At 39.5% G+C, this 11529-nt stretch overlaps 1 protein-coding gene across 1 annotated transcript; it reads right to left on the bottom strand.

The window, feature by feature from the left end:
• Positions 1-200: 200 nt before the first annotated feature.
• On the bottom strand, positions 201-1253 carry LOC103202477 (trace amine-associated receptor 6-like). The gene has a single exon (XM_007947373.2). It carries the CDS (start codon positions 1236-1238, stop codon positions 201-203), a length of 1038 nt encoding a protein of 345 aa, XP_007945564.1. The 5' UTR covers positions 1239-1253.
• Positions 1254-11529: the final 10276 nt, after the last annotated feature.

Below are 11529 nucleotides of genomic sequence, written 5' to 3'. Positions count from 1 at the left end.
AATATGTCAACCTGTATTACATCATTTAATAAATACCATTTTAACAAATAATTAATAATACTTACTACACCAGATAACTAAACTAATAAAACTTGTACTACTCCAAATGAGGTAACATCCCTTCTCCCCAGTTTAATACATAATGTTCGTGAACCGTATTTCATGTCTACAACATATCTACAAATCCCTCAATTTCAAATTTAGGCTTCTTCAGAAAATAAATTTATGGTTGAGGAACTGTTGTTTAATACTCGACCAGTTATAATAAGTTTTATTGCTCTCCTAAACCAACGGTAAAATAAACCATAAATCAAAGGATTTAGAGCAGAGTTATAATAAGCAAACCAGCAAAATATTTCATAAACCTTGGAAGGGGTCAGAAAGCCCAAAAAAGAATCAAAAAATGAGTCAATCATGAATGGTAACCATAAAATCAAAAATGCTAGCATTGTGACCCCAAGGGTTTTAGCTGCCTTTCTCTCTCTCTTAGCTACTCTCACGTTGTAAGTTCCAGAGGATGATTCTGTTTTGCTACTAGTATTTTCAATCTTTTTGGCCTGTTTTCTAGCCACAAGAAAAATCTTACTGTAAAGAATTATCATAACAAGACTAGGTATGAAGAATAACAGAAAATCTATCAACACCCAATTTTGATTTACAACAGTCTGACAACCACCTATGCAGTTGAGGGCACTTACTAATTCCTCCAGCCCCTCGTCATTCCCACCTGTGAAGAACACAGCACCACTGTACACCATGGGCAGGACCCAGGAGAGGCTGATGCATATTCCTGACACGGACACTGTGAACTTGGTAGGATAGACCAGAGGGTCAGTAACAGCAATGTACCTGTCGATGGCGATGAAGCACAAGTGGAAGAGAGAAGAGTAGCAAAAGGCCACATCACAGCACGTGTGGAAAGTGCAAAACCTCTCCCCAAAGTACCAGCAGCTCTCCACGGACCTGACCATGCTGAAGGGCATCACAATCACTCCCACCAAAGAGTCAGCACAGGCCAGGGAGGCAATGAGAAAACTGGTTGGAGAATGTAGCTGCTTGAAGTGCAAGACTGAAATCATCACCAGGAGGTTTCCGAACACGGCCAGCACAGCCCCACAGCCGAACACCGCGAACAAAACCACCCGGGGTCCAGGCGAGTAGGGAGATTTCACACAGGATCCGTTTACATTCTCATAGCACAGCTGCATGGGGGCAGGTGGGGACCCACTGCTGCTCATGCTGCTGCTGTTTACACGTAGTACTTCTTGCCAGTCATAAAGCAGAGCAGCGTCACATTTCCTGAAGGGAAGGAAAAGATCCCTTAAAGTGGATATCCATGCTAAAATTACCACAAGTATCTCCCATGATCTGTCATACTTCCATTTTTAATTTTAACCTCTGACCATATGAAATAATCAGAAATTCCACTTAAATGTTTCATAAATGTTACTGTAATTATTATAACTGTTTTTATTGAAGGAACCCTGATGGCACAGTGGTTAAAGTGCTTGGATGCTAACTGAAAACTTGGCTCTTCACACCTACCAGCCGCTGTGCAGGATTCCTTAAAGACTTACAGCCTTGAAAAAAAACCCACGGGAGAGTTCTATTCTGTCTTATGGGGTCGCTATGAGTCAAAATTGACCTTAAGGCAGTGAGTTTTTTCTTGTCCTTCAGAATATAATTTGGAAAAATTTTGAAACCCACTAGGAATTTAACCTCAAGCAAATCTGTTGCACATTGCTACTGCCACAAAAGATTTCTTGCTTTCCAATTTATTAAACATCTTTTATTACCTGATCTTGATGTCTGTGATATTCCTCTTTGTAAAAGTTAGTGAGATGTGATGTAATTTGTTATTACATGTTACCTTTTATTACCCTGCCCCCAATGCAAAGCTGTTGAGTTAATAACCAAAACCCCCAGGACACACAACAGATCCCATGTCACAAAACACCCAAGTTCAAGGTGTAAACAGTGACAAGAAACTTATATTTAAAAATCACCACTTGAAATTAATATTTGATGTAGAATAGCCTCCATATTAAAACTGCTAAGGACAATATTTAAAGTAAAATGAGATGACACTGTCACTGATAAACAAAGATGCAAAAATTGTAAACAAATCTTTATAAATCGAATCTAAGAATATATTTTAAAAGATGCATCATGAATTAATTCTGAACAGAAAATGGAAGTTTACTTTAACATTGCAAAACTAATCATGATTCACTATAGTATGAGATCAAAACATTAAAATTTTATGACTTCCTGATGAAATACAGAAAAAATAATTTGCTGAAACTCAACATGTATTCATTATTAAAAAGAACAGTTTTCAGCAAACTGAAAATAGAAGAGATCTTCTGTATGTATAAACAACATACAGAACACATATGTAACAACATATGTTACCCTTCAGAGTGACACTTGAAAGAACTCTCTTTCAGATCAGTAACAAGGCCAAGGTGTTTCAATAGTCAGAAGATTCATGTGACATGGGTACTCCCAAGACATCCATAATCCAACTGTAGTTCATTCATTCCATCTATCTAATTTACATTTATTTAATTATTATTAATCTATTTTCATCAAGTTCCTGAAAATGCAAAAATATAATCAGGAAATATCCTCTGCTTTTAGTGTGGTCTCCATCTAATACGAGAGACAGACATAAAAATATAAGAACACATTGGCTTCAAGCTGAAATAAATACTTGTGTAGAGTGGAAAGTGATAAAAGACATAGGATCTAGTCACATGACTGGCAACGCATGAGAAGAAATCACCCAGGAGATAATTTTAGAGCCAGATTGAGAAGGAGGAGCAGAAAGTGTTGTGGTAAAGAACAGGGCAAGCTTCAAAATTGTGCACAGGCTTTTTACATCATGCTACTCATTGTAGATGGAGCTCTGGTAGTGTAGTGCCTAAGGCACCTGACTGCTAATCAGAAGGCTGGTGTTTCAAACCTACTAGCCACTTCTCGGAAGGAAGGTTGGGCAATCTACTTCCGTAGTGATACCACCTCAGAAACCCAAGGAGGGGTCGCTATGAGTTGAGTCCGACTCAACGGCACATAACAACAACAACTCATTGTAGATTAGCTCCTATGGGGAGTGCATGAGAGTTGCAGAAGCACTTGATAGCAGGTAGAAACCTCGATTACCACAAACTCAGGTGGGACAGAATGGCATTTTCTTTATTTTTCTGTAACTGAACTCTAAAGTTCTTAGGAGCACCTATCTCATGGAACACAATAAAATTAAGGTCAATTTGACTCTTATACTAAGGCTGTAGCTAAATTCTAATATGTGTATGTAGCCTACCTAGCTTCCATATTAGTAGTTGAAGGTTCTGTCTTGTGCAAAATGGCCATCTTTCCCATATTGTAAAAAAAAGGATGTTGACACTTCCTTACTCTGAATATGTTTGACAATACGCTCCCTCCAGGCCTGGGAAGGACTATGAATCTACTGACCTCATTTGCATATTTAAGATCACTTGTATGAGGTGGCACAGCTGTGAAAATGAATTCCTGGTAGGCAGTCAGCATCCTTGAAGAACTCTGAGGTGGCTCTTCTCTGTAGGTTAGAAATCATAGTGGGAACTGCTACCATTCAACTGGAACCCTAAACACAATGAGGAAGATAGGATTCTGGACTATCAAGGGCAAAGTGGTAACACTTACTCTGCAAAGCAAGGTGCACATGGTTATCAAAACAGTCAGGAGCATCAAAATAACAGGATAGCATGACTTGTGTAGTTGTTGTTATATGCTGTCGTGTCAGACCCGACTCATAGCAACCCCTCCTTGGGTTTCCCAGGCAGTATCACTACAGAAGTAGATTGCCCAGTCTTCCTTCCAAGCAGTGGTTGGTGGGTTCGAACTGCCAGCCTTCTGGTTAGCAGTCAAGTGTCTTAGGCACTATGCTACCAGAGCTCTCAACATGACTTGTAGAAACTTGTTATTGGATAGATGAATACAGTAACATTAAAGCTGAAATAGATGGCCAGCCTTCTAAACTCGTATTTGATCTGTATAAGCAGAAAAGCTCTAGTCCTCATGAATAGAAGAATACTGTCACTGACCAAAGCAGGGTCATAGCCCCTCAATTAATTCCTAGATTTGAGCCAGTTCACAGAGCTAAAGCCTTTTGAGTGAGGGTTGTTGCATCTCTTTAAGGAAGGACCCTGTTAAACAGACAACAAGTTATAGTGTCCAACCCTTTCACAAAGTGACTTATAGCCACAGGGGCACATGCATTAGGAAAGAGGAAATATTTAGACATTTTGTGAATTATGGAACACTTATTCTAAAATGGCATTACATCTAGGAGACCCGAAATGCTGCTATGCTTCGCTACTTATGGAGGTCAAGTAACCAATAGCGTTTTAGCTCAGGTCCATCTCACTGTAGGCACAGTGGGTCACTAAAAACACCCTGTGGTTATTTCCTCAGTTTAAGAATGTATAATTGGAATAGATATATTCAGCAACTGGCAGAATCCCCACAGTGTCTTCCTGACCCATGAAGTGAGGAACATTGTGGCAGGAAAAGCCAAGTGGAAATAACTTAAACCGCCTCTGCCTATGGGAGCTCTGGTAGCCTAATGCCTAAGGCATTTGACTGCTAACCAGAAGGCTAGCAGTTCAAACCCACCAGCCACTCCTCAGAAAGAAGGTTGGGCAATCTACTTCCATAGTGATACCACCTCAGAAACCCAAGGAGGTGTCACTATGAATCAGATCTGACTCAATGGAACACAACAACAACAACAAGCTTCTACCTAAATAGTAAATTAAAAATCTGTTCTGTATTCCTGAAGAGTTACAGCAATCACTTACACCATGAACAGCTAAGATGCAGGGGTGTTGATGTCTACCAAATCCTCATTCATCTTGCTTATTTGATCTATGAGGAAGACAAATGGATCTTGGAAAATAGTGGATTATCATAAACTTAATCAGGTGGTGACTTCAACTGTAGCTGTTGTTTCAGATGTGGTTACAAAAGCAAAGCACCACATCTGGTACCTGGTACACAAAATCTGGCAAATGCTTTTTGCTATATACATTCAACCCTTGGTATCTGCAAAAATTAATTCCAGGATCACTACAGATATTCAGATTTGAGAATGCTCAAGTGCCTCATATAAAATGGCATAGTATTTGCACATAACCTATGCACATACTTCCATATACTTTAAATCATCTCTAGATTATTTATGATACCTAGTGCTCTGGTAGCGTAGTGCTTAAGGCACTTGACTGCTAACCACAAGGCTGGTGGTTCAAACCCATCAGCCATTCCTCGGAAGGAAGGTTGGGCAATCTACTTCTGTAGTGATACTGCCTCAGAAACACAAGGAGGAGACACTATGAGTTGAGTCCGACTCGACGACACATAATAACAACAGCAACAGCACAATGTAAATGATATCTGAATAGCACTGTAAGCTCAGTGGATAAAGCATTTGGTTGCTAACTGAAAGTTCAGTGGTTTGAACCCACCAGCTGTTCTGTAGGAGAGAGATGACAAAGTCTGCTTCCTTAAAGATTCATAGCCTTGGAAATCCAGTGGGGCAGTTCTACTTTGGGTCACTGTAAGCAGGAAACGACTGGATGGCAGTGAGTTTGGTTTGGTTTGGTTTTGACTAGCCTTTGATGGATTGCTTTAACCATTTAATTTTTTTTTCTTTTTTTTAGGAGGGGGGATTTTTTTCTATCCTCAGGAGCTCTGGTGGTGCTGTGGTTAAAGCATTGGGCCACTAACCAAAAGGTCAGTGGTTCAAACCAACCAGTCACTCCACATGATAAAGATGAGGCAGTCCTCTTTCATAAGGATTCACAGCCTTGAAAACCCTGTGCCGCAGGGTTTCTGTTCTGTCCTATAGGGTCGCCATGAGATGGAACTGACTCTATGGCTTACTTTCCATCCACGTTTGCTTGAACTTATGGATGCAGAACCTCAGATACTGAGGGTTAACTGTACCTAAAATTATTACTGGACATTTAGTCATAGAATTAATTATACGTTATTCTGGGCTCTAGGAGCACTGGTGTCACTGTAGTTAAAATACTCGACTATTAACCAAAAAGTTGGTGGTTGGAACCCACCAGCCATTCTGGGGGAAAAGATGTAGCCATCTGTTTTGGAAATATTTACAGCCTTGGAAAATATAGGAGGCAGTTCTACTCTGTTCTACAGCGTCACTATGAGTTAGAATCAACTTGCTAGGCCGTGGGTTTGTTTCTTAGGTTCTGTGCTCTACACTAAGCTTACATGAAGCACATTTTCCTTATTTCTTAGAATTACTAGATGTATCGGTAGGCAATACTTTCGGCAAATAGTAGAATGCCTGCCAGAAATGGCACAAACAAATGAGGGATTCTTGTTTTCTGTTATTATGAAGTCCAGAGGTAAGGGATTGTTGGTGTTACTTTAACTGGCTCTATATAACCATTTGGGAGCTCTGGTAGCATAGTGCCTAAGGTACTTGACTGCTAACCAGAAGGCTGATGGTTCAAACCCACCAGCCACTCCTCGGAAGGAAGATGGGGCAATCTACTTCCGTAGTGATACTGCCTCGGAAACCCACAGAGGGGTCACTATGAGTCAGGTCCGACTCGACGGCACATAACAACAACAACAACTATAAGAGTTTGCTTGTTATTGTTGTTAGGTGCCGTGGAGTTGGTTCCCATGCATAGCGACCCTACATACAACAGAACAAAATACTGCCCGGTCCTGCGACAGCCTCATAATCCTTGCTATACCTGAGCCCATTGTTGCAGCCACTGTTTCAATTCATCTCGTTGAGGGCCTTCCCCTTCTTTGTTGACCCTCCACTTTACCAAGCGTGATGTCCTTCTCCAAGGAATAGTCCCTTCTGACAACATGACCAAAGTAAGTGGGATGAAGTCTGGCAATTCTTGCTTCCAAGGAGCATTCTGGCTGCACTTCTTCCAGGACATATTTGTTCATTCTTTTGGTCCTTTTCATTACGTCCATTCTTTTGGTACCAACACCACAACTCAAAAGCAAAAACTCTTCTTTGGTCTTCCTTGCTCATTGTTCAGCTCTCACACGCATATGAGGCAACTGAAAATACCATGGCTTGGGACAGGCATACCTTAGTCTTCAAAGTGACATCTTTGTTCTTCAGTATTTTTAAAAAAATCTTTGGCAGCAGATTTGCCCAAAGCAATACATTGTCTGATGTCTTGACTGCTGCTTCCATTGGTGTTGATTGTGGAAACAAGTAATTTGAAATCTTTAACAACTTCAATCTTTTCTCCATTTATGATGATGCTGCTTATTGGTCCAGTTGTGAGGATTTTCATTTTCTTTATGTTGAGATGTAATCCATACTGCAGACTGAACCCTTTAATCTTCATTAGTAAGCACTTCAAGTCATACTCGCTTTCAGCAATCAAAGTTGTGTCATGTGCATCTGAATGTTGCAGGTTGTTAATGAACCTTCCTTCGATCCTGATGCCATGTTCTTCTTCATATAGTCCAGCTTCTTGGATTATTTGTTCAGCATACAAATTGAATAAGTATGGTGAAAAGATACAACCCTGATGTACTCCTTTCTTGATTTTAAATCATGCAGTATCCCCTTGTTCTGTTTGAACAACAGTCTCCTGGTCTGTGTACAGATTCCTGATGAGCACAATTAAGTGTTCTGAATTCTTCTCAGTGTTATCAATAATTTGTAATGGTCCACACAATCATTATTTTTGCATAGTCAATAAAACACAAGTAAACATCTTTCCATTGTTCTTTGCTTTCAGCCAAGATCCATGTGACATCAGCAATGATAGCTCTTGTTCCCTGTCCTCTTCTGGATCCAGCTTGCATTTCTGGAAGTTATCTATCAATATAATGCTGCAATTGTTTTTAAATTATCTTCAGCAAGATTTTACTTGCATGTGATATTAATCATATTGTTTGATAATTTCCACCTTCTGTGGGATCACCTTTCTTTGCAATGGATACAAATATGGATATTTTCCAGTCAGTCGGCCAGGCAGCTGTCTTCCAAATTTCTTGGCATAGACAAGTGAGTGCCTCCAGTGCAGCATCCATTTGTTGAAACATCTCAATGGGTATTCCATCAATTCCTGGAGCCTTGTTCTTTGCCAATTCCTTCAGTGCAGCTTGGACTTCTGCATTCAATACCATTGGTTCTTCATCATATGCCATCTCCAGAAATGGATGAACATCGACCAATTCTTTTTGGCACAATGACTCTATGTATTCCTTCCATCTTCTTTTGATGTTTCCCGAATCATTCAATATTTTGCCCATAGACTCTTTCAATATTGCAACTCAAGGCTTAAATTTTTTCTTCTGTTCTTTCAGCTTGAGAAATGCTGAGCATGTTCTTCCCTTTTGGTTTTCTAACTCCAGGTCTTTGCACATTTCATTATAATAATTGACTTTATCTTCTCCAGCTGCTCTTTGAAGTCTTCTGTTCAACTCTTTTATCTTGTCATTTCTTCCATTTGCTTTAGCTACTCTCCATTCAAGGGCAAGTTTCAGAGTCTCTTCTGACATTCATGTTGATATTTTCTTCCTTCCCTGTCTTTTCCATGACATTTGCTATCTTAATGGATGATGTTCTTGATATTATCCCACAATTCCTCTGGTTTTAAGTCATTGGTGTTCAATGCATGAAATCTATTAATTAGATGGTCTCTAGATATAGGAGAGTTATAATCAAGGTCATATTTTGGCTGTCATGGACTTGTTTTCATTGTCATCATCTTCAACTTGAACTTGCATATGAGCAACTCATGGTCTATTCAATAATCAGTTCCTGGCCTTATTTTGGCTGAAGATATTGAACTTTTTCATCACCTCTTGCCACAGATGTAGTCTATCTGATTCCTGTGTACACCATTTGAAGAAGTCCACATATATAGCTGTCATTTATGTTGTTGAAAAAAGGTATCTGTAATGAATAAATCCTTGGTCTTGCAAAATTCTATCATGCGATTTCCAGTGTTATTTCTATAACCAAGGCCATATTTTCCAACTACCAGTGATTCTTCTTTGTTTCCAACTTTTATATTCCAATCGCCAGTGATAATCAACACATCTTCATTGCATGTATGGTCAATTTCAGACTGCAGAAGTTGGTAAAAATCTTCAATGTCCTCATCTTTGGCTTTGGTAGCTGGTGCATAAATTTGAATAATAGTAGTATTAACTGGTCTTCCTTGTATGAGTATGAATAATATCCTATCACTGAGAGCACTGTACTTCAAGATAAATCTTGAAACATTCTTTGTGACGATGAATGCCATGCCATTCCTCTTCAATTTATCATTCCTGGTATAGTAGATCATATGGTTGTCTGATTAAAAATGGCCAAAACCAGTTCATTTCAGTTCACTGATGCCTAGGATATCGATCTTGATGTATTCCATTTCATTTTTGACAACTTCCAATTTTCCTAGATTCATGCTTTGTACATTCCATATTCTGATTATTAATGGATATTTGTAGCTGTTTCTTACCATTTTGAGTCATGGCACATTAGCAAATGGAGGTTCCAAAAGCTTTACTCCATCCACATCATTAAGGTTGGCTCTAGTCTGATGAAGTAGCTCTTCCCCAGTCATATATTGAGTGCCTTCCAACCTGAGTTATATATTGGTTGTACTATATTGGACAATGTTTCAGGGCTATTAATAAAGTTTTCAGTAATATATCAGACAGTGTTTCACTGCTACTCATAAGGTTTTCACCAGCCAATTGTTTGAGAAGTGGATGGCCCCTTCCTTCTTCAGAGTCTGTCTTGGTCTGGAAGCTCCACTGAAATCCGTCCAACATGTTGGTATTTGAGATACCAGTGGAATAGTCTCCAGCCTCACAGCAACATGCAAGCCACCATAGTACAACAAACTGACAGATGAGTGGTGCTAGTTTGCTAGAAGGCTGCATAATGCCCTTTCAAAGAAATGAAAACAGAGGCAGAGAACGTGCCCATCCCTTTAGCAGGGAAGCTAAAGCTGTTACAGGATCCCTCCATAGACTTCAGCTCAGGTTTCATTAGAATTCTATCACATGGTGACCTTTGGTTGCCAGTGAACCTGACATAGTGAGCAGTCATCTGTTGCACTTAGAAAGGGAGAAGGAAAACTTTGAGTCAGCCAACTAGCTCTATATAGAGCAAAGTATGTGCATTTTTAATCCTATGCTGTTGTTGTTGTTGTTATGTGCCATCGAATCGGACCCAACTCATAGCGACTCCTTGGGTTTCCCAGGCACTATCACTATGGAAGTAGATTGCCCCATCTTCCTTCCGAGGAGTGGCTGGTGGGTTTGAACCACCAGCCTTCTGGTCAGCAGTCAAGTGCTTAGGCACTATGCTACCAGAGCTCCCAATCCTATGCTAGAGAACTTAAAACAGTTCTCTCTTATATCATCATGTGAACATGCTCATTCCTTATTTTACTTAACACAATATATTATAACTATAACTTATTATTAGCCAGTTTTGTAGAAACAAAAAAGGTAACATGTTTTTAGTTACATTTATGGGATTACAAGGAAGTTGAGCCTTTATTCATACAAGACTTTGCCTCACTACTTTGGTCATATTGTCAAATGGGACAACATATCCCTGGAGAAAGATATCATGCTTGGTGAAGTGGAGGGTCAGGGAAAAAGAAGACCCTCAATGAGATGGACTGTCACAGTGGCTGCGATAATGGGCTCAAGATAGCAGGGATATGAGAATGACACAGGATCAGGCAGTGTTTTGTTCTATTGTACATAGGGTCACTATGAGTCAGAGCCGAGTTCATGGCACCTAACAATAGCAATTCACACTCATATTGGCAATTTGTGCATTTCATCAGCTCAGTTGTGAGTTTCCACCTTTCTATTGGAGATAATCGTTTCATTTTGAATTTTCAAGAGTATTTCACTTACAGTTTTTTAAGTATATTAATCATTTTCACATGCTGAAAATATTTTCTTGGGTTTGAGTTGTTTTTTTAAAAAAAATCAGTAAGTGATATTTTTTAGTATTTAATTTCTTGTTAAGAAAATATTGTTTAGTCATTTTTATCCTCTGTTGCCTATTCTTCTGCAGGAGGAAAAGGTCAAACACAAAGGATTTCCCTTTCAGCTTCTCAAATACTCTGGACAAGAAGAGTTACAGAGAAACAAGCTAAGTAACAAGAACATTTCTTGTTAAATACAGAACCAGAGTGAAGAGAAAAGAATAGTTCCTAAAACTCATATATAGAAAATCTAGTGAAGCCTGATGAAACAATAGGACATGAGTTTGCAAATCCCACATTTCCAGCATCACATATCACCTTGAAACATTGCCAAATTCTGCCTTTCTGAATTCTAGTTTTTTACCTTGTTATGTTCCTCCCTAGAGGGACCGGGTCTCTGGGAGCAAGGTAAGCATGGGTGGGCTTGTGCTTACTCACTGATCTGCACTGAACACTTTCCCTTGTTACCCTCCCGAGAGGGACCGGGTCTCCGGGAGCAAGGTAAGCA

Source organism: Orycteropus afer, unplaced genomic scaffold (assembly GCF_000298275.1).
Source record: "Orycteropus afer afer isolate SDZICR_OR568_19922 unplaced genomic scaffold, OryAfe1.0 scaffold00182, whole genome shotgun sequence".
Taxonomy (NCBI): Eukaryota; Metazoa; Chordata; class Mammalia; order Tubulidentata; family Orycteropodidae; genus Orycteropus; species Orycteropus afer.
The sequence above is the reverse complement of the archived record's forward strand: the minus strand, read 5'-3'. Positions and strand labels throughout refer to the sequence as shown.

Excerpts from the sequence above, each read along its gene's own strand:
- LOC103202477 (XM_007947373.2), bottom strand. The coding sequence starts at position 1,238 with ATGAGCAGCAGTGGGTCCCCACCTGCCCCCATGCAGCTGTGCTATGAG.